Source organism: Artemia franciscana, chromosome 21 (genome assembly GCF_032884065.1).
Source record: "Artemia franciscana chromosome 21, ASM3288406v1, whole genome shotgun sequence".
Classification (NCBI taxonomy): domain Eukaryota; kingdom Metazoa; phylum Arthropoda; class Branchiopoda; order Anostraca; family Artemiidae; genus Artemia; species Artemia franciscana.
The window spans coordinates 5,050,378-5,072,031 of record NC_088883.1 but is presented as its reverse complement, the minus strand read 5'-3'; the positions used below and the strand labels follow the sequence as shown (position 1 = coordinate 5,072,031).

Here is a 21,654-nt window from a genome sequence, read left to right as displayed (position 1 = left end):
AAAATATTTTGGTGTCCGTGACCACCCATAACTTTCAAAAATTTCACTTTTCATTTTTTTTTTTTTTTATTCCTGAGCCCCTTCCTTCGCCAGAAATTCACACCTATATACATCCCTAGTGCACCCATCAGCCTCTGATCACTTATGTTAACTGTTCTCTAGACATCATTTATTTGACAAAGTTACCTAAAATTTTCCATGATGACAAATGATCTGCGTAGGGCAGGTACCGATCACTCTATTGGCTGCCTTCGACCGGGAGTGCGGCGTGTGCAGCAAATAATCTGACGCTTCCTGTGTTTCCCCAGATACCCATTTAGGGCTGGGTCGACTCTGGCTGAGCTTAAAGAGTTACACCGGTGACCCCCTTCCAAACCAAATAACCATCAAACCAGGAATCAAACCCCTGTCCTCACGGACAAAAGATCTCAGGTCTGGCACGCTAATCACTCGGCTAGGACGGCTCATAGGTGATTTGGCTGATGATAATTTGCCCTAGCAAAGCTAATAATAAAATAAAAATTCAACTTCGTGGACTTTTTTATGTTCCATTTAGTGTGCAAATACACAAACAAAAATCTTTTGATGTTTAATTCAAAAATTAGGATTTTTTAGCTTCTCCCCCCCCCCCCCACACGTCTGAAATTAATTTCTACCAGCATCCCTGATGTGGATATATTTCAGAGTTTAGATTTCCATCGCTTAACTATGAAAGTTAATAGCAGAAACAAAATAAGACAAAAAGAAATTTAATTTATGGACAAATTACAGTTTCATATGAAAAAACGATGATCTCAACATAAACTCTAGATAGAAAAAAAGAGAGACAAAAAACAATAAAATAATGAGCTGCTGGAACACCAAACTATACACCTAACTATTTTCTACGAGTTGTTAGACTTCTTTCGTTCGTGGATTATCTTCTTCACGTAGCCAGTTACCAGCGCCTCTACCTTAGAAGGGTTTATTGATGACGCCTTTGACTGAAGAATCTGAAACAGAATACACAAGTATGTAATGGGTAAATGCTAACAGTCATGGGCACTCGTGACCTGATTAATGTACCGATTTCTAAAATTGCTTGGCTGGAGACATAAAAATAACCGAAAAAAAAAGTCTAGAAGAATTTTTCTCTAAGTCTACAAAGGATGTGCAGTTTCATTACGTGCTTTGATTTTTTTATGTTTATTATGTATACATAAGTAAGTAATGGGTAAACGCTCACAGTCACGGGCACTCATGACCCGATTAATGCACGGATTTCTACAATTGTTTGGCTGGAGACATACAAATAAACAAACAGTCAAAAAAAAAAAAGTACAGAAGAATTTTTTCTAAGTCTACAAAGGATGTGCAGTTTCATTACGTGCTTTGATTTTTTTTTATGTTCCATCTATTTTCTTGTTTTTTTTTTTAATAAATACACATTAAATAATATCTGAGACAACACTGGCTAAGTATGACGAGACGAGAAAAAACTTATTCAATGAAATTGAATTTTCAATGAATTCAATGAAAAAGTTATCGGTGTTCTTTTTGAGGACCAATTCTATTTTTACGCCAAGTATTTGCATTACATTTTCATTTTCACTGACTAGCTTTTTTTCTTCTATTTCAGTTTTTTCTCATCATGCATGAAAAAAAAAATGTAAAATACAAAAAAATGATGAGGCTTACTTTCCCAACAGCCCTTTTCATAATATCTTTGTATTCTTCCTTATTAATCTTCTTCTTCCTATAATGTTGCTTCAAAACAGTTTTCACCTGTTCAGCTATTTGTTCTTGACGAGTCAGCTTTATCAAAGCCTGCAAAGTAAAATGGACGGATTATATTTACACGATATCTAAATGCTTTAAGCAGGGGTGATAACCCTGATACCCTTTATTTGGAGGAGAGGACAACCATTAAATGCGGGTTGATTGCACGAACAAGATATCAGTAAACCTATTGCGTTTTTTCTTGGGGTTTGAGTGAGCGATTCAGAAATGTGGGTGGATTGAAAATGAAAAGGATGACCGCAACCCTATTGTTTTCCATTGAGGGGTGAGATGGTGATAATTGCTTTCTTAACATACCTTATTAACCATTCTAAAAAACCGAACCCTGAATTGACTTAGCAAGAGAATTTTATGCAGCGAGCATGAAAAGTCATTACACATGTGCCTAATGTTTATTAAACGTTAATATGGGTTGATCCGCAGTTGGAAGTGGATGTACCAACTGAATAGCGTATTTTTCGCAGTTACATGTGTTTTTCACAGTAAAAAAAAAAAAAAAAAAAAAAAAAATAGAAGAAAAGGAAGAAGTCTTCGAACTAACACTCAAGGTCAATGTCTAAGGATAGGATATTGGAGGCCGATGTAATCTAAAAAGATTAGTAAAATGTAATCAGAAAAATTGTCTTAAGATAGTTTTTTTCTTGTTAGTTCTAAGGATAGGAATTTTTATTTATAAGGATAAGCTCCCGCTTTCGAGGATATAAATATATTCAAAAGTCGTAAAAGGAGGTGTGGAAATATGCCATAGACGAAAATGACTTTCCTGCAAATTTAAAGAAAGTCTTCTTCCTTTAAATTTATAGGTTTGATCCAGAGAGGGAACAAACCTACACCTCTTTATCTCTTCCACAAGTTAAGGACTCCGTTACTGCGATCCCTATTTCTCGATAGCCCTAGCCAAACTTCTTTTTCCCTTAGAGAACATAAAACCATCTATACTCAAATATATACACTCAAAGAGAAATTACAGACCGAGACACCGGGACACAAATGACGACCAGGACACAGAGAATATAAATGAAGTGGGAAAAATGCAGTATAGATCTGAATTCGGATTGTTTTCCCATGGACAATTATATGTTGCATGTTCAAGAGTCGGTAAACCTGACAATCTATTTATATGCACAGGCAATGGGACAGCGAAGAATGTTGTATATCGCAAGTTTTACATAGTTAAAAACATATATATATATATCTATCTATTTTCAAAGGTGGGACACAGGGACACAGCTACAATGGCGCGTATATCTCGGTCTGTAATTTCTCTTTGAGTGTCCCGGTCGTCATTTATATTCCTTGTGTTCCGGCCTGTAACGTCATAAAGTCTTCAATGGCTCTGGTGGTGCAGCCAGTTGAGGAAGTTTAACTTTTCCTGAGGGGCAACACATTCCCATTGTTTCACCATTAAATGTCAAGGCCTTGCAATACGGACAAATTTAAGACATAGTCCCGATTTGAACACATCTACTCAAGCTATAATCATGCCAGGCGATAATTTTTGACGTTGCTCTTGTGATTCCTCGGCACGCTTTCTTTTGGCATTATCTCTTTGAGCCGCAAGCCTGTTTTCACATTGTCGGCTTTAAGATTTGATTACATCAAAATATTGACCAGATTTTTTTATTTGTACTGACAAAAAAAACCCGCCGAAATCACTAATTCAGGAACGTCAGGCAAACTCCAAACGTTTAACATGGAAGGTATAGGATGATTCCTTGAGTGGATCCTGCCTTAAACATCCATCACAACAGCAACTTAACGTCCATTTACCTTTTTTTTTAATAAAAAAAGACAACTAAAAATATTTTAATGGAATAAAAACACATTATTTCGTTCTGTTAATAGGTTTAAGTAAAGCCTAGAAGTTAATTTTCACTTTTTTTTCGTCCTATACGGGTATATAGTAGTATATACTACCACAGTTTGAAAATTCCAGGACAAGATGAACGATTTTCCTAAGAAGTGCAAGATACACTCTTTGGACACAAAGATATATAAACTGATTGAAAATTTTGAATTTGAAGAGTGGCATCAGAAGAGGGGGTGGAGGGGGCATGGGGTATACTTGTTCCACGACACCCTACCGTCATTTGAATAACCTCTTCTTATTTAAACCTTTGGTTTCTTCTTAGTTTGCTGAGGGTGCGCACAAAAGCCTATATTTCACCCGGAACTAACAAGCCTATGTATACCTATATTATACAAGGATAAATCGAAAAGGACATCTAGACAAATAGTCAAGAAATATGGAGTGACTTCTGAGGAAGAAGAAAATATCATTTACTTTTAAATGTTTCAAATTTACCCTCCTTCTAGATTCTACAAAAAATTACCCTTTTTGGCATTTTTATTTAAAAAATGCCCCCCCCCCTCCATCTTTATTTTGAGAGATATTTTTTGCATCCCCACTGTATATAAATTTAGACAGTACATTCATACCCTATCTTAACCATTAACCAAAGCCGGACAGAGATGCAAACGCTCAAGAGAACATTTAAACAAGTAGAAACATAAGCGACATTAGATTCTTTCACGGGTAGACAAGTCAGACTTTTCTTGAACGCTAAACTAGACTTCCTCTTTTTAACACTTACTTTTATAGAATCTAATTATAAATTAATTTATTCCAATACATAAATAAAAATCAGTAATTAGTGTAATATTATTATATGTTTTTAGAAATTACAGGTCGGTTTCGAAGTCTCGAGTTAATTCATAGGTATTTTGAGAAAGTTTCTGCCAAAATACATGTTCCAGGATAATATTCACTGGACCGCCGACGGCACATTAAATGCGAGGAACTGTTTGCACGCGTCGATAATGTAGTAGCCAAAAAATTACTGAGTTTGATCATACTGTATAAGTTTATATATAGTGTTCATCCCCAACATATTTTATCAGTTTTAGCAGCAGAGTTTCATGTCTTTTTAACAATTAGTTATGCAATAGATATGTCGAGATATATTTACTATTTTCGCGCTTTTACAACCAAAAGAAAAAAAATCAATAAATAAAAATATGCATATATATATATATGGCATTTACACATAACCAGCAAAATACTCGTCTTATATTGGGACATTAAAACCACGGGACGACAGAAAATATCTTACACGGCTTTTACAGGGAAACCCAAACACTGTGACCAACCGTCAGTCTAAGTGGTGATAAAGTCTTCCAGTGATGATTTATGTAAAAAGACTGTCAACTTTATTCACGTTTATGACCCTCTGCAGCCTTTTTCCATATTGATACTGGTTGATTAATCCATATTGTCCTTTGTTAGTTTCAATTTTGTATTTCTTCGCTGTTTATCGTATTTGTTTTTGTTTATTTATTCATAATATCCGTACTTTGTGTTTTTTTTACTTTACGGGTAATAAAGTTCATTCATTCATTCATTCATACTGGTAATGTTTGTGTCATTCAAACAAGATGGCCCGTAGCTACTACCGTTTTGCTACAAAATTAGTAGGAGATACCACTCCAATTCATATCACCGAAGAAGGGAATCGTAGCTCGTCCTAAGCACTTTTAGATTTTAGCCTAACTTCAAATCGAAAATTGATACGAATTGTTGTCCCTATTATTCACAAATCGTTAATAATAAATTGCATTATTAACAGATCAGGTAAATAGATTAATCTCTGTAAATTAACGAAAACATTCGGAAAAGTGGATAAAACAGAAAGAAGGAACCAGGGAGAAAGAAGGAAGGAAGATTGACTTACTTGAAGTTCCATTGCAGAATTGGGCACATCATCAACTTGAATTGGAGCTGCAGGCTCTGCAAAATAATCACCTTGTTTAATAACACAAGCGTAAAACTGACAATCATATTCGAATATATATATATATATATATATATATATATATATATATATATATATATATATATATATATATATATATATATATATATATATATATATATATATATATGTATATATATATATATATATATAGAGAGAGAGAGAGGGAAGAGAGAAGGAGAGAGAGAGAGAGAGAGAAAGAGAAAGAAAAAAAAAGAGAGAGAGAACAACCAAAAAGAGAGATAAAAAGAGATGGAGACAAAGAGCTACTGAAAAAGGAAAGAGCGACTAAACAAGGGGAAAGAGTGGCTAAAAAGAGAAAGAAATAAAGGGAGGGGGGGTAGAGGGACAAACGAGAACAGGGTTTTTTTAGGCTACGATTTTCCGATTTCACCATTAAGAAAGAAGAAGCATCTAATAAGATGGCTAGGGAATAAAAACTTACTTTTCTTAAGTGGATGCGTCTTTCGGGATGAAGAGGGGAGAGGGGGAGATTTTGGCCCCCGTTTAGGCTTCCTCACATCGGCAGGTGGCTCAAACAAATCACTAAGGTCTGAACTGTCGGGAGATCTTGGCGAATTCCCAATCACTGGCATCTCTTGAGACGGGACAGCTAAGGGTTGCTGCAGTACTGGAGGAGGTCCAAAGAAACCTCCTCCTTCTGGCCTTTGCAGCGATGGCAAATTGAACAATAGATGAGGCGGAACATGCTGGCCGGGTAGTAATAAACCAGGGGGTCGCTGCATTGGAACTTGAACCTGGAGAAATTTAACACATTTTCAATCAACTGCTGAAACATTGCATAAACACGAAAACAAGGCTAGCAGACACATGTGTTAGGATTAATTAATTACTTAGACTTGTTTTACAATCGATGTCAAATAATTATGCATAAAAATTAAATATAAATACAGTTAAACGTAGGATTTAAATTAGCAATAACAACTAAATATAAACATAATATTATCTCAAATAACATGACCATTCTGTGTCTGCTAATCGTATTCGAACAATATTGCTAGTATGGATAATAAGAATTGCAAAATATAGCATCTACATAAAACAGAAAAGGGGGTGGTAAATAGGAGAAAAAAACGGAATTCAGAAATTCTATTGACCAAGTTCAGTATGTTCATAAGCACCTTCCATTCCAAAAATTCAAAAAAAGTCACTACTTCGCGATTTTCTATAAAATTCCGATACTTAAAAGAGACCACAAGCCTTTTTTTCTTCTCTACGCCTAAAATTTAATGGGAAGCGAGTAGAAAACTTCTTAGAAGAAATTTAGGATAACAAGATAAAAAGTCCCCCTCCCCTCAATACAAAAGGTGGTAGCTTGTCACGTCACATTATGGATTAACTGTGTCATTCTGTATGAATAGTTGTAAAATTTATGATGGCATAAGGCCAATATAGCTCAATTTTTTTTTTCGAAATTCCTCTTCCCTTCAGAGGTATTTTTCTGTCAGAAATCTGAGATCAGCCACTCATTATCACTCTAAAAAAAAGCTAAGTGTTGCCAAACGCTAGATGACCCTGAAGTTTCTTTTTGTCAGTAATAGCGGCAGCTCCCAAGATTCCAGTTACCCATACTCTTTGCCTTGATCCATTATCATAGAAACGAACGCTAAATCAAGGTGACTACTAAATAGTTTTTTTCCTCAGCGGAAACCAGCAAAATTCGGTATTTTTGCAGCCTGAGAAACTGGTAAGTGGAATCTCAAGTTGGTTCAAAAGAACATCCGTGCCATCTAACATAACCCAATTAAATACTAGGGCTATCTCCTTTTTTCATTATCATTCTTTTATATTTTTTATAAATTCATTATTTATATTTTTCATTATTCGAAGATTCCGAGCTCGTAATTCCTGTTCCACAAGAATAATAAGCATTAGAATAAATTGCGTTAGTTCGAAATATCAAAGCAGATTTGTACGAAAATTTCACTAAAACATGACAAGAATCTTTAAGTTTAGGTGTGGATGGACCCCAAGTGAGCCCCCTACCCCCTCCCTACATTTGCCTCTTTTTTACTCACTCTACATCCATAACTGAACTTTCATGTGTTTCACTTTTGACAATTTAAACCCAATTGGGCTTAAGAATTACTTAAAAACTTTCATTTTTAACGTACCAAGAATAAAGAAAAATGAAAAAGATTTTTTGGTAAATAACTAGAATTGGGTTTCTTCAGAAAGAGAAATGCTAGAACAATAATAAACCCATTTTTCGTTTACTATTTTTTACACTCTTTTCATGGTTTGGTTCGCGCTTTTGACAATTCATCCACAGGCCCCCTCCAATGGTCTCATATAGCCTTGGGCTATATATAAAAAGCAACCCAATAATTGACGAAACCTGACTCGAAAACAGATAAAACCGGAAAAAACAAGGAAACATGATTCATTGATACTTGCTACATATTTTAAAGTTAAAATTCCATCATCTTTTTTTTTTGGTTAGTTTCTTTATATACCCTTGGGATATGTGAAACCACTAGAAGTAGGGATGGAGAATTGTCAAAAACACAAACCAAACCGTGTAAAGGGTATAAAAATAGCACACGAACAATGGGACTCTTTTTGTTCTAGCATGCGTCATTTGTGAAAACGCCCAGTTCTAGACCTTTGCCCATTTTCGCTCTCTGGACCCATCTGTAATCCATTTAAATCTAAAAAAAAAAAATTCAAATTTTTTCTTTTGGTTGTATAAAAATTATGAAAATTTAGGGCAGCAACACACGGAATTACGGAAGATCAAACCGAATACATCTTCATACCCTGGTGAATTACCTGCCAAACTGCTACGTGAATATGCAGCCTTCATAGCATTACCACTGTCCAGCATCATTAACGAGTGTTTTGCTTCTGGCTTTTTCTCGTCACAGTGGAAAAGGGCCTATATTAGAATTATTCCAAAAAAGCGCGCCCCTAGTGCATGCGACGATCTCCGCCCGATCTCACTTACACCTTGTTTGGCGAAAGTAACAGAGGCCTTTATACTCAAGTGTCTTCTGAAACAAATTCATGGGCGTATTGATAAATTCCAGTACGGTGGACTCCCCAAGTGTAGTACTACAATCTACCTAGTACGGATGTTTGACTGTGTCCTCCAATGGCTTGAAAAAGGTAGCTCTTTCGTCGACATTTGCGCAGTGGATTTCCGAAAGGCCTTTGACCTAATCCGCCACCTGACTGCAGGCATGAATCTCCAGGAAATGGGGGCCAAACGACGCACCCTTGGCCTTGTACTTGACTTCTTAACTGGCCGAAAACAAAAAGTCTTTGCACTCCACGAAAACGAATCGGATTCATTATGGTCAGATACTTCTTGCGGGGCCCCACGAGGCACGAAATTAGCTGGAATAATTTTCCTGGCTGTAATTAATTCCCTGCTTAACCATCACGACGACCGTTACAAGTTTGTAGATGATCTGTCCATAGTGCTCGCTTACCTGGTCGAAAACACTATCATAACAAAGCAGTTTTCAGACGAGTTATTTTATCAGCTAAAGACCGAATGCTCAAGTCATGATCTTACCATTAACGTAGCCAAGTCGAAGATAATTCGTTTCAACCCTCTGAAGCGGAATATAGATATGCCTCTAGTCCCTTTCCCGATTGTGAACGAAATAAAAATCTTAGGAGTAACTTTCACTAGTGATTGTAGTTTCAGTGCCCATATTAATTTAACCGTCCACAAGGCTAATGCAAGCCTTCAGACACTTACCAAAATGAGGCGTTTTGGGTGTGATACTAAAAGCCTTCTCCATGCCTACACGTGTTATGTTCGCCCGTTGCTCGAGTACGCGTGCCCGGTGTGGGTTCCATCTGCTATCCGCACAGCGTACCTATTACGCGACATAAGAGTCCGTCCAGAAAACAGCAACAAGGATTATACTCCGAAACCGTGGCATACCCTATGATCAAGCCCTCGCTAAATTAAATTTATCTCCACTTAAAGTCCGGCTTGAACACCTTATTCACCAATTTGGAAAATTCGTCCTAGCCAATAAGAGCCTTCGATCACTACTACCCCCTAAAGTACGAACTAATCGATACGCCAACTCATTTGTGCCTTTCTTCACATCAATTTTTAATGCTGAGTTGTAGTGTGTGATTTTTTTCTCTCTCTCTCTCTCATTAAGGCCAGTGTTGTAAATGTTGAACATTGAAAATAAACAAACTTGATACTTAAATTTGCCAACACTTTCCATCCCACACAATTCAACCACTAAGAACTTGTTGATTGCCAAAGACAACCAAATCTTCAAATGGAAGCCAAACTCTCTTAAACTCCTTGATACCATATATTTTTTAACTGGTTTTTGACCCGTATTTCTTTTTCAAGGAACGAGGATCTACGAGTCAGACAAAAATTTCGGGTCCCTCCCTCTGGATACAGCTTGTCTGAATGTAAGTACATTTTTTTATTGTAAGGAAATTAATCTTGGAAAATTCACTAGTCTAAAAAAAGGAAAATTATTTTAGATACTTGCCAAAAGAAAAGTGCATCTGAAATTAGTAACCAAAAGAAAACTGACGTAAACGTGATTTTAACTGCCCAGTGTCCAGTTTTCAGGGTCATTTTCTGTTTTCGTTTTGTCATGTTCATATTCTTTTCTACTTTTTATATTGTACTGGACATTTTCTTAGCTGTATGAAAAAAAAACTTTTTCGCGTGCTGACCAATGGTCTGCATTTCGCAGGTACTGATATCCTGAATTCACTGCCTTCAGCCGGAAGAGCAAAGCGTGGTTGGGGGCTAATCATCCGACGCTTCTAGACTCTGGTTGAGCTTGCCGAGTCACACTGTTGACTTCCCTCCTAAACCAAATAACCAGCAAAACCAGGGATCAAACCCATGTGCTCAGAATTTCAGGTCTAGTAATCTGACCACTCGGCTAGGACGAGTAAAAGTAATTTTCGGATAAAAATAAATTCAATAATTTATTCAAACGTATTATTTTTATCAAAAAAAAATCGACGATACGAAACACAAGCAAACTAAAAATTGGCTCATGTGACATGAAAATCAGGTACTCTTTATTTTCCAGTCAAGATGATATTCGGTAGCCGAAAACCTAGCTTTATCAATGAAAAGGAGAAACACTTTACATACCTGTTGCTGCGCTTGCGCCATCACTGCTGCAGCTAACAGCTGATGCGGCACGAATGACCTTGGAACCATCGAACCAATCACAGGAGGAAGCATGGATGTTTGCTGAATATTGGGCGGAGGCTGCGTCAAATCAGGTTTTGGGTGCTGAATGATCCCTTGAACAGATTTTGCTGGTGGTAGAGGGGTTACAACAGCAGTAGCTTTCAAACTTTCAGGTGATTTTACCCTTGTTTCAGTAGTTTGCTTCTTTGGACTGACTGACAAAATCTCTTTAACAACATTGTCAATTGCAGGAATTATTGGAGTTGTCTCCCGATGTACAGGAGATATCAAATGCGGAGAAGGTTCAAAATTTTCTGGTGACTCTGTTGGCTGACTTGGATCATACTCTGGTGGTGTTACTGGCCCTTTACTAGGGGCGGCTTCTTCGTCATAAAACATGTCATCATTTACTGCTGGATCGTCTGCAGATTTTTCATCAGCTTCCTGTTGCAAGGGTGATGGTTCTACCTGCAAGGACTCAGTGGGAGTCTCGGAAAATGATGGTGGAGAAGTTATAGGACTCCCATTAAGAGTGTCTTTGGCAGGTGGTGAAGCTTCACGAACAGGTTCTCTTTTCTCGCTATCTGAATCAACAGTTACAACTTCGGGTGGAGCAGTATCTATTGTAATCTCAGTGTCCTCAATTAAATCAATCAGGACTGTAGGCTTTTTAGGCTTTGGTTTATTAACTAGGGACCTTCTTTTACCTTTCATGGGATTAAGTTTAAGTGCCACCGGACGAATCGCTCGTGCTTTCTGGCTCTGAGGGAAATTTACTGAAACGCGGATATTGTCACCACTTGCAACGACTTCTTTAACTGGCAAACTCTCACCAGATTTTTTCTTTTTCTTAGATTTCTTTTTGTCATCCTTCTTCTTTTTACGTTTTCCCTTCTTTTCAGAAGAAGGTGACGAGCTTTCACCTCCCTCAGAAATGCTGCGCTTGCGCTTCTTATCTCTGCTTCGTCGACGCTTACGACTTCGTGATGTTCTTCTTTTCTTTGGCGTTCTTGAACGAGATTTTGCAGCAAATTCCTCGCGATGAGCGGGTGAAAGCAGCGATACTGATCTCGAATTACGTCTAATAGGTGATTTCGACTTTCGACGCTTCCGCTCAACCGATCTGCCTCGCTTTACGACAGATAATGATCTCCGTCTTTTGGGAGATCTACCGAAGGAAATGGATCGAGATATCCTACGAATCGGCGATATACTTGAAGCTCTTTTGGATGAGCGGTTTCGCTTCCTTGAGCGACTTCTTCTACGCTCTTTCGACCTTTTCGTTCCTCGTGATTCACTCCTTCTTCGGTCTTCAGATCTTTTTCTTCCTCGTGATTCACTTCTTCTCCGCTCTTCTGACCTTTTTCTTCCGCGTGATTCACTGCTTCTCTTTTCGTTAACCGTCCATTTACCCCCACGCGACAAGCTTCTATCTCGTCTTTCTTTGAAAGCTTCTCTATCAGGGGGAGGACTTCGCCTTTTTTTCAAGTCATGACGAATTTTGTCGTCACGTGAACGACTTCTGCGATAAATAAATCTATCACTACTAACTCTACGATTTGTTCTGTCAACTTCAGTATTACCTCGTGATGCATTCACAGATTCATGTGACCTACTCCGCAATCGCTGTTGAGCAGGAGACTTTCTAGCCAATAGATTTTCATCTTCTTCTTTGTCAGAACCTATATATGCCTCACGATAGGACTTAGTCTTTTTATTAAACTTTCTCCATTCAATATTGGTTACATCGCCTTCAGGTAGTACTTTTTCAACAAAATGAAATTCAGGAGATTTTTTTGCGCCTTTATCCAGCACTAATGTGGTAGCAAAAGTCTTTTCAGGTCTTTCAGCTGTATTTTTAGACACATCTCTATTTATCGGTGATTCATCAGAAATCTCACCCTCCTCATAATCCCCCTCCGTCTTCTCCTTGAGATTTTTTCTACCAATAGAATCACTAGCCTCCCCGTTTCGAGGTTTTTGTAAAGCCGGTTGTGCGGTAATTTCACCCTCTTCCTCATCGGAAATAACATTTAAAGAGCTATCTGAAATGTTTTCAACGCTACCACGACTGTTGGGACGTGGAAATTCTACTGAAGAGACTGGACTAGGTTGAATCTTTGACAATTCAGGCTCACTCAAACTAAAATCACTATCAACTTTTTTCTCTTTTCTCCTATGCCTTTCTCTCCTCTTTTCTTTACTTCTCTTTTTATGCTTTTCTCGCTTTGTTGGCGACGCACTTCGTCCTTTTTTACTTCTTCTTCCATCTCTTTTATCTTTCCTACTGCGGCTTTTGTCTTTTCTTCGTCGTTCAGATTTTTCTATCCACGAAGCATCACTAATTGGGCTTGTGCGATCGGCTCTGTCAATACCTCTAGTTTCAGCACCTAAAGATGATTCCGCAATTGCAGCTTCAGCTTCATCAATCTTTTTAAACGTTGGCTCAGTTGTCACTAATTTATCTTCCACTGGGGGCGAAGCTTTCCCTTTAAGAAAAAAAAAATCAAAATGAAAAACAAATAATTAAATCTAATTTTAATTTAACTACATTATTTTCAATGCCAAATTCATTTTTCAACAGTTAAACAGATTTAACTGAAATTCTAATCATATTCGGAGCAGGGCTGCCACACATAGTGATTTATCACTGTTTCTAGTGATTTTATATTGCCTAAAAAAAAAAATCACTAAATCAGTATATAAATCACTAAATTATTGAAGAAAATCATTATATCAACCAACAAATCACTAAAATCTAGTGATTTTATCTCACCGAGTGGCAGTCCTGTTTGGAGCACTACCAGCTGTTATTGAAAAAAAATTGAATTTTTAAGCCCAATACATCTACATTCTTGAGATTCTTAAACTCTTAGACGCAAATTTTTAAGCCCAATACTTTTACATTCTTGAAATTTGTAAACTTTTAGACGTAAAATGTTTACATCATAAATTGAAGCTACTTCAATATTCCCATGATTAAACTTACTTAGTTATCGAAATTTGATTCATGTTATTCCTCAAGTGTATGTAAGAAAGAAAAGCAAAATAAACCCGCCTTTTCAAATCCTGATTGGTTCGTTTGTGGAATTGTAAGCCAATAGACGGAGGGAAAAGATAAGTTCAACCTAATTTCTTTTTTTTGTGGAATTTCACTGGAGGAAACAAAAAAAAATTAACGAGTCAAAAGAGTTTATAAGTAGTCTTCATGTGTCTCTGTAACTTAACGTATACTCAATTTTTTGAAAACTTAAATTTGTTTTAAAACATAAAAATTCATTTTTACAACATTAAAGCTAACTTGTAGCTTAAACATGTTTCAAAATGTGTTCTTGTGTTAACTTAAATGTGTTTTAAAAACAAAAGAATTTATAACCTGAACTACATAACTACCCCAGAAAGTGCTACCATCTACTCAATAAGTATTGTTGTTTCTCTTTCGTCAGAAAAATGGAAAAAAACATTATCACAAAAGGCTGCCAGGCTATGACAGAAGCCTTAGACTGGCCTCTATTCAAAACTCCACATTGAGTCACCTCTCCTAATCTTGACACAACGAATCCAATAATGAAATCAGAACGTCCCTGTCTCGTGTAGTTCCTGAAACCCGACCAAGTATTTTAAGGGGCAGACATAGATAGATAGATCATTAGTATACCAAAGCTTAAACCAAGTACGGACATCTGGAATTTCACGCACAGACGTGTACGTCCAGAAGAAAACAGTGGTAAAAATGGGATGAAAACGGTATTCAGGAAACCTATTACCGGTGTTCAGTATGTTCATCTACATTGTCTATCTAAAATATCTAACGAATTGCGACTTTACAACTTTTTCCAGCCATTCAATAGCTGAAACTCAGCATTTTATGCAAAGCGAATTATGTTCTTCGAACTTACTTTGCAAATCAAATTTTTGGAACACTAGACAACAAATCATTAGGTCACCAAAACCTAGTGTGAATAACAAGATAACAAAATATAGCCTCTACATCCAACGTAAAATGCAGCGATAAAAATGGTAAAAAAACAGAATTGAAAAATTCTATTGACTAAGTTAAGTATGCTCATATACACCTTCCATTCCAAAAATTCAAAAAGAGTCACTACTTCGTAATTTTTCTCAAAAAATAAAAAAAACAGATACTCTGTTTCGGCCGAGGAAAGCTGATCAAATCCCCACCCAAGCTACAACAGGAGTCTTATGCAATGTTCAGGGTGAAAAAACTTATAATTTTGATAATTAATTTTCTTATAATATTTTTGACATTAAAAAGACAGACAAGCGTTCAGTTAAACTTTGTAAAAGCACTTATAAAATTGTGTATTTCCCTTTAATTTGTCAAGACCAAACTATTTTTTTTTTTATCGCCATTTGATATGCAGATACTTGATGTTTTTGAATTATGTGCGCGCTGATATTCTTACTTTTCTTCCTTTCCTTTTTTCAAATTTTTCTCTTCTTTTTTAATTTATACTACAATTGTGCCTTTTTTTTTCTCTAAAAACAAAGAAAAAAAAGAAATTAATATTTCAAAACGAGTAGTTAAATTATAAAAATATCTTTTAGGTTTTCATCACCATCATTTTTATGCCATTTACAAGGAGGGGGGGGGGGGGGGAATTAAAAAGGAAAAAGTGATTTTTTACGACATTCATAAAAGAAAACGAAGGACAGTTATTACATTTTTATACATATTCAGGACAGGAAAGGAACTTAAACTAAAAAAGAAGCTGGAACTTGTTTGGCCTAAGAACACTATAAAAAAGTTAAAAGTAAAAACTAATTTTTGTTTTGGAAGCGTTTATGCATATAAACTGAAATAAGTTTTTGTATATGATTTTATAAGTTTTCCTTTAATGAATGCCAACAATCAGATTTCACTGTCCTTAGCATTTAAAATCTTTTTTAGTTTTTTTTTTCAGTTTTGTTGTTCAAATTACCTAAACTTTCTTAAATAGATTCCAGTTACAAAAAGTTTGAACCGCCCCTACAAAATAGCCCTTACAAAATTTTAAAGAAAAATAAATGAAAGTAATTGTTTTTTATTTCTTCTTTTAGTCACCTCTCAATAGGCTCCTTTTTTTAATGCAGAAGACAGAAATTAAAATGTAGCTATCTTTTGATAATCTTTGATTTTGAAATTCGATAAATACGTCATAAATATACGGATTTTATGGAAATAAATATGAAACTATGAGATAAGTAATAGAAAGACCCTCAAGGCCCAACCCTGAGTATTTGCTTGGTTATTACTTGTGCTTTTCGGTACCCCCTGGCCCCCGCAAGTCAGGGAGACCCAAAATGACCGTTGGCAGGATGTTACAGAAGGAGGCGAAGCTGGCGAGGTCTTCGATGGAGGAGCTTTGGTCGAAGGCTCAGGACAGGTCGTCGTGGCGAACCACTGTTGCTGCCTTATGCGCCCTCAGGCGTGGGAGGACCTAAGTCTAAGTAAGTTTCGGTACAAAAGTTATACAATTTACATTGTAATCGCTCTAGAAGGGAAGATAAAGGTTTTTGGATGCTGGCTTAGTCTCGTATCAGCTTTCCAGCAAGGGTTTTTGATTTATTCACAAACACATTTTTATTAGTAAACTACTAAATCACTTTTTTTAGTTGATCATTTAATTTAAATTAATCGATCATTATCATTTAACTTAAGGGTTCTAAGCCGGTGGCATGAGCGTAGCTAATTGGAAGGCAGCTGTGGCAGTCTCCACTCTAGAAAAATTCATCTTCCTTCAGAGTAATCCTCAAAATTGAGCGTAAAGCCCAGTTTTGATAAAAGGCAGTAAACGAAACATCTTCCGGACGAAACATCTTTTCTGAGATACTGAGAAACTACAGGACAGGCTTTTAGCGCTATATAAAGTGTCCCTTTAAACAAAGTCACATATTAACATAAATACTACTTCAAAGTGGCCCGTTTAGCCGATCTTACTACTACTACTAATAAATCGCCACAGCACCAAGCTGCTTGAGGCCAACACAGCATATTTTGCTGTGAAATAATCCACGCAATGCGCTGCGCGGAATATGCTACGGTACCTACCAGACGAGGCATAATCGGTTCCGAAATACCAAATTGGTCGGATAATAGTTTCCTTCAAGAATTAAAATTTTGGTATAAATCTGGGTTGAATGCGGCCGTCCCAGGTGTGGAAAAGTGAATAAAGTACGCCACCTAACTAAGAGGCAGTCTTTAAGTGTCTACAAAAACAGTGTCTTCACTAAGTTTCTATGACTGAAAATTGTTTTTGAGTTTTAAGTGATGAGTATGCTAATACTGGTCTGTTTTTTAATGCAAAAAAGTGGTCTTGACATTCCGCGGTGCGTATAGACCCCATAGTGCTGATACATTTGACCTTAACAATCATGAGGTGGAGTCCTCGATGCCCCTCATGTATCTTATAGCAGTCAATAGACTGCCTATTGGTAGAACCATGAAGTCTACTCGAGATAGACTTATCAGCCATTTTCTAAATCAAACGCGTAAGGCATTGAGTACTTGTACCGTGCAAATCAAAATATAGTCGACAGGTCCTAGCCCGCCTCTATTCAATTTTTGCAAACCCCCACTTTCTTACACTTTCCCCTTTTTGGCGGCCCATTTTTATAGCGACTGATGTGAAATACATCCGATCAATTTATTTTAAGTATGCCAAGTTTTTTTTTACTGAAATTGCCTCTTTGGATTAGAAATACTCATGTTGTGAAAAATATAGTCTCATAGAACCAGTTCAGCGGGTAAATGATTGGCGTGATCGGTTTCCGGAGGAGTTGGATGCTAATCGTAGTTTATACCTTGCTATGGTGTAATTTAGTTTGTGGAGACTCATATGTTGTACATATTTAGTTAATGTGGGTTTATTGGTTTATGTATATAGGGTAATGTGGATTTGCTGTTTTTTCCTTGCTTTCTTGTTTATACTACATTTAAGACAATCTTCTTTTGTCCTACAATGGGAAATAAATTTATCATCATCATCATCATCAGAAAGCGGGACTGAACGACATTTTTCGTATAACCTACTGTTTGGAATACGGTCAGTCAGCCGACAATGAATGAACGAATGAATGAACTTTATTACCCGTAAAAGTATAAAAAACACAAAGTACGGAGTATTATAAATAAACAAAAACAATAAACAGCGAAAAAAAATTCAAACTAACAAAAGACAACATGGACTAATTAACCAGTATCAATATGAAAAAACGCTGCAGAGGGTCATAAACGTGAATAAAGTTGATAGTCTTTTTACATAAATCATCACTGGAAGACCGAATCCGAGAAGACACATCAATTAAACCGAATCGAGCAATTATTTTTTTGTTTCGGTGCCACCTAGGAAGCCGGAGGAGGAATTTGCAATATCTGAAATAAGCCGCACGTAGAGAATGTCGATCTTTCTTACGAAACAGATGAGGCATGCTTGATAATTTAGTTAATTAGATAATTTAGACAATTTATTTTTAAAATTTTTCTTTTAGTAGTTCTCAAAACCGTTTAGCCCATCTTAAGCCTATTCATAGTTAAAAACTACAATTTATCTTTTAACATTTTTCTTTCAGCAGTTCTCAAAACTATTTGGTTTTGTTTCCAAAATCCTTTAGCCCTTCTTTGGTCTATTCATATTTGTAAACTACGATTTATTTCTTAACATTTTAAGATCGAGAATCTTTCAGTTCTCGAAACTCTTTAGCTCATCCTAAGTCTTTTCATATTTTAAAACTACAATTCATTTTTTAACGTTTTTCTTTTAGCAGTTCTCGAAACAATTTGATTTTGTTTCCAAAATCCTTTTACCCTTCTTTGGTCTATTCATATTTGAAAACTACGATTTATTTTTAACATTTTTTTTTTAGTGGTTCACAAAACTATTTGGTTTTGTTTGCAAAATCCTTTAGCCCTTCTTTGGTCTATTCAAATTTGAAAACAACGACTTATTTTTCAACGTTTTTCTTTTAGCAATTCTCAAAACTATTTGGTTTTGTTTCTAATTCCTTTAGCACTTCTTTGGTCTATTCATATTTGAAAACTACGATTTATTTTTACCATTTTTCTTTTAGTAATTGTCAAAACTATTTGGTTTTGTTTCCAAATTCCTTTAGCCCTTCTTTGGTCTATTCATATTTGTAAACTACGATTTATTTCTAAACATTTTCTTTTAGCAGTTCTCATAACTATTTGGTTGCACTCATTGCATTGAAATCAAAATCAATAACAAATCGTTTATGGATTTTTTTTTACTTTTGGTTCGTGGACTTGGGTTCAATTGAATTATAATCTTCAAATAAAAAGACTAAAGAAATAAATAAAAATACTAAGGAACAATAAACTAACCTTTTTCTTTGTTTGGCTTGTCCTTTTTCTTTTTCCTTTTCTCTACATCTTCCTCAATTAACGGAGACTCTACTTTTTTTGTTTCCAACTCTGCAAGAACTGATAAATTTTCTTTTACTCTTCTTCTTCTTAATTCTTCTTCTGTTTCTGTTTGCTGTGACATATCCCTTTCATTTTCTTCTTTTTCTTCTGTTACTGTTTGCTGTTCTACAGCAGGTTCTTCAACTACTGCTCCTTCTTCCACTACCTTCTCAATAATGACATCATCATCATCTAAAAAAACAACGAATAAGCACTTTTTAAATAGATGGATATTAATCAAATTATTAATCTGTTTAATTAAATACATTGTATCAGCATTAATTGTGCCCTTAACTTTTTAATTATACCAGGTCATTAACAGTATTATTTTACAGTTAATTTATTACTCTAAAACTTATTTAAAACAGCGGCATGGTTTCATTATTAAGTTTGTTAACTCGGATTAGTTTGATATAATTGTCTCTTTTTTGTATCTTGAACTTCATTTGCAACAAATGAAATAATACCAAACTTAATACGGCGAACTCGTGTTTTGACGTTTTTCAGCCTGAAAAGACCAACGATAAAATGTACAAGGTGTAACGTTGCTATTTTAAAAACACGTTTTAACGTTATTTTTAGTCTGAAAAGACCAACGATAACAGGTACAAGGTGCAACGTTGCTATTTTAAAAACATATTTTAACGTTATTTTTAGCCTGAATAGACCAACGATAAAAGGACAAAGAACAAAGGCGATAAACGATAAACAGGCTTGAAAATTATTTTGGTCTGAAAAGACCGACGATAAAAGGTACAAGGTGCAACGTTGCTATTTTAAAAATATATTTTAACGTTATTTTTAGCCTGAATACACCAAAGACAAAAGGTACAAGGTGTAACTTTGCTATTTTAAAAACAGGTTTGAAAATTATTTTTAGTCTGAAAAGACCGACGATAAAATGAACAAGGTGTAACTTGCTATTCTAAAAATATATTTTAACGTTATTTTTAGCCTGAAAAGACCAACGACAAAAGGTACAAGGTGTAACGTTGCTATTTTAAAAACAGGTTTGAAAATTATTTTTAGTCTGAAAAGACCAACGATAAAAGGTACAAGGTGTAACGTTGCTATTTTAAAAACAGGTTTGAAAATTATTTTTAGTCTGAAAAGACCAACGATAAAAGGTACAAGGTGTAACGTTGCTATTTTAAAAACAGGTTTAAAAATTATTTTTAGTCTGAATAGACCAACGATAAAAGGTACAAGGTGTAACGTTGCTATTTTAAAAACAGGTTTGAAAATTATTTTTAGTCTGAAAAGACCAACGACAAAATGAACAAGATGTAATGTTGCTATTTTAAAAATATATTTTAACGTTATTTTTAGCCTGAATAGACCAACGATAAAAGGTACAAGGTGTAACGTTGCTATTTTAAAAACAGGTTTGAAAATTATTTTTAGTCTGAAAAGACCAACGATAAAATGTACAAGGTGTAACGTTGCTATTTTAAAAATATATTTTAACGTTATTTTTAGCCTGAATAGATCAAAGACAAAAGGTACAAGGTGTAACGTTGCTATTTTAAAAATATATTTTAACGTTATTTTTAGCCTGAATAGATCAAAGACAAAAGGTACAAGGTGTAACGTTGCTATTTTAAAAACCGGTTTGAAAATTATTTTTAGTCTGAAAAGACCAACGATAAAATGTACAACGTGTAACGTTGCTATTTTAAAAATATATTTTAACGTTATTTTTAGCCTGAATAGACCAAAGACAAAAGGTACAAGGTGTAACGTTGCTATTTTAAAAACAGGTTTGAAAATTATTTTTAGTCTGAGAAGACCAACGATAAAATGTACAAGGTGTAAAATTGCTATTTTAAAAATATATTTTAACGTTATTTTTAGCCTGAATAGACCAAAGACAAAAGGTACAAGGTGTAACTTTGCTATTTTAAAAACAGGTTTGAAAATTATTTTTAGTCTGAAAAGACCAACGATAAAATGTACAAGGTGTAACGTTGCTATTTTAAAAATATGTTTTAACGGTATTTTTAACTTACGCTATATTAAGGTAACCAAACTCCAACAGCTTCACTCTTTACCCCCTCCCACGAAGGGTTCCTACTTCCTATATTATGATCTCCCCCTCCCCATTCGGGGAAAACCTGCTTTTTGTTTGGCTTCAGACGAATGGCCAAACAGCATAGTCTTTGGTAATCAAAGCTAATTTCTTCAAAAGGGCTCAATGGATATATCGGATACTCTGGCACAAAGGAAAAGAACCTCTTTTTGCCAAAATTGCACAGTCAATGTATTTCAGTAATTCTTTTTTAATAGCCAATGTACTGAATACTAAATTACGCTATTTTTCTTTTTTTTTAATAATACATATTATAGTAATTTTTTATTTTCATCTATAATTTTGATTATTATAGACATTTATTAAATTACATATTACAATCTATTATAAATAAATTTTACGATTATATAATTTAATATATATCACAATTGATATTTACGAACTA

The 21,654-nt window shown here is 35.3% G+C and overlaps 1 protein-coding gene across 1 annotated transcript in view; it reads right to left on the bottom strand.

Annotated features, from left to right (window-relative positions):
• Window positions 1-733: 733 nt before the first annotated feature.
• Window positions 734-21,654, bottom strand: part of LOC136040536 (PHD and RING finger domain-containing protein 1-like) — a 75,326-nt gene continuing 54,405 nt past the window's right edge. The window contains exons 9-14 of the mRNA XM_065724721.1: window positions 19,100-19,372; window positions 10,714-13,244; window positions 6,037-6,349; window positions 5,511-5,566; window positions 1,678-1,806; window positions 734-992 (exon numbers count right to left, since the gene is read on the bottom strand). Of these exons, the coding sequence (XP_065580793.1) occupies window positions 885-992; window positions 1,678-1,806; window positions 5,511-5,566; window positions 6,037-6,349; window positions 10,714-13,244; window positions 19,100-19,372 (3,410 nt within the window). The 3' untranslated portion in view covers window positions 734-884. The remainder of the gene's footprint in view (window positions 993-1,677; window positions 1,807-5,510; window positions 5,567-6,036; window positions 6,350-10,713; window positions 13,245-19,099; window positions 19,373-21,654) is intronic.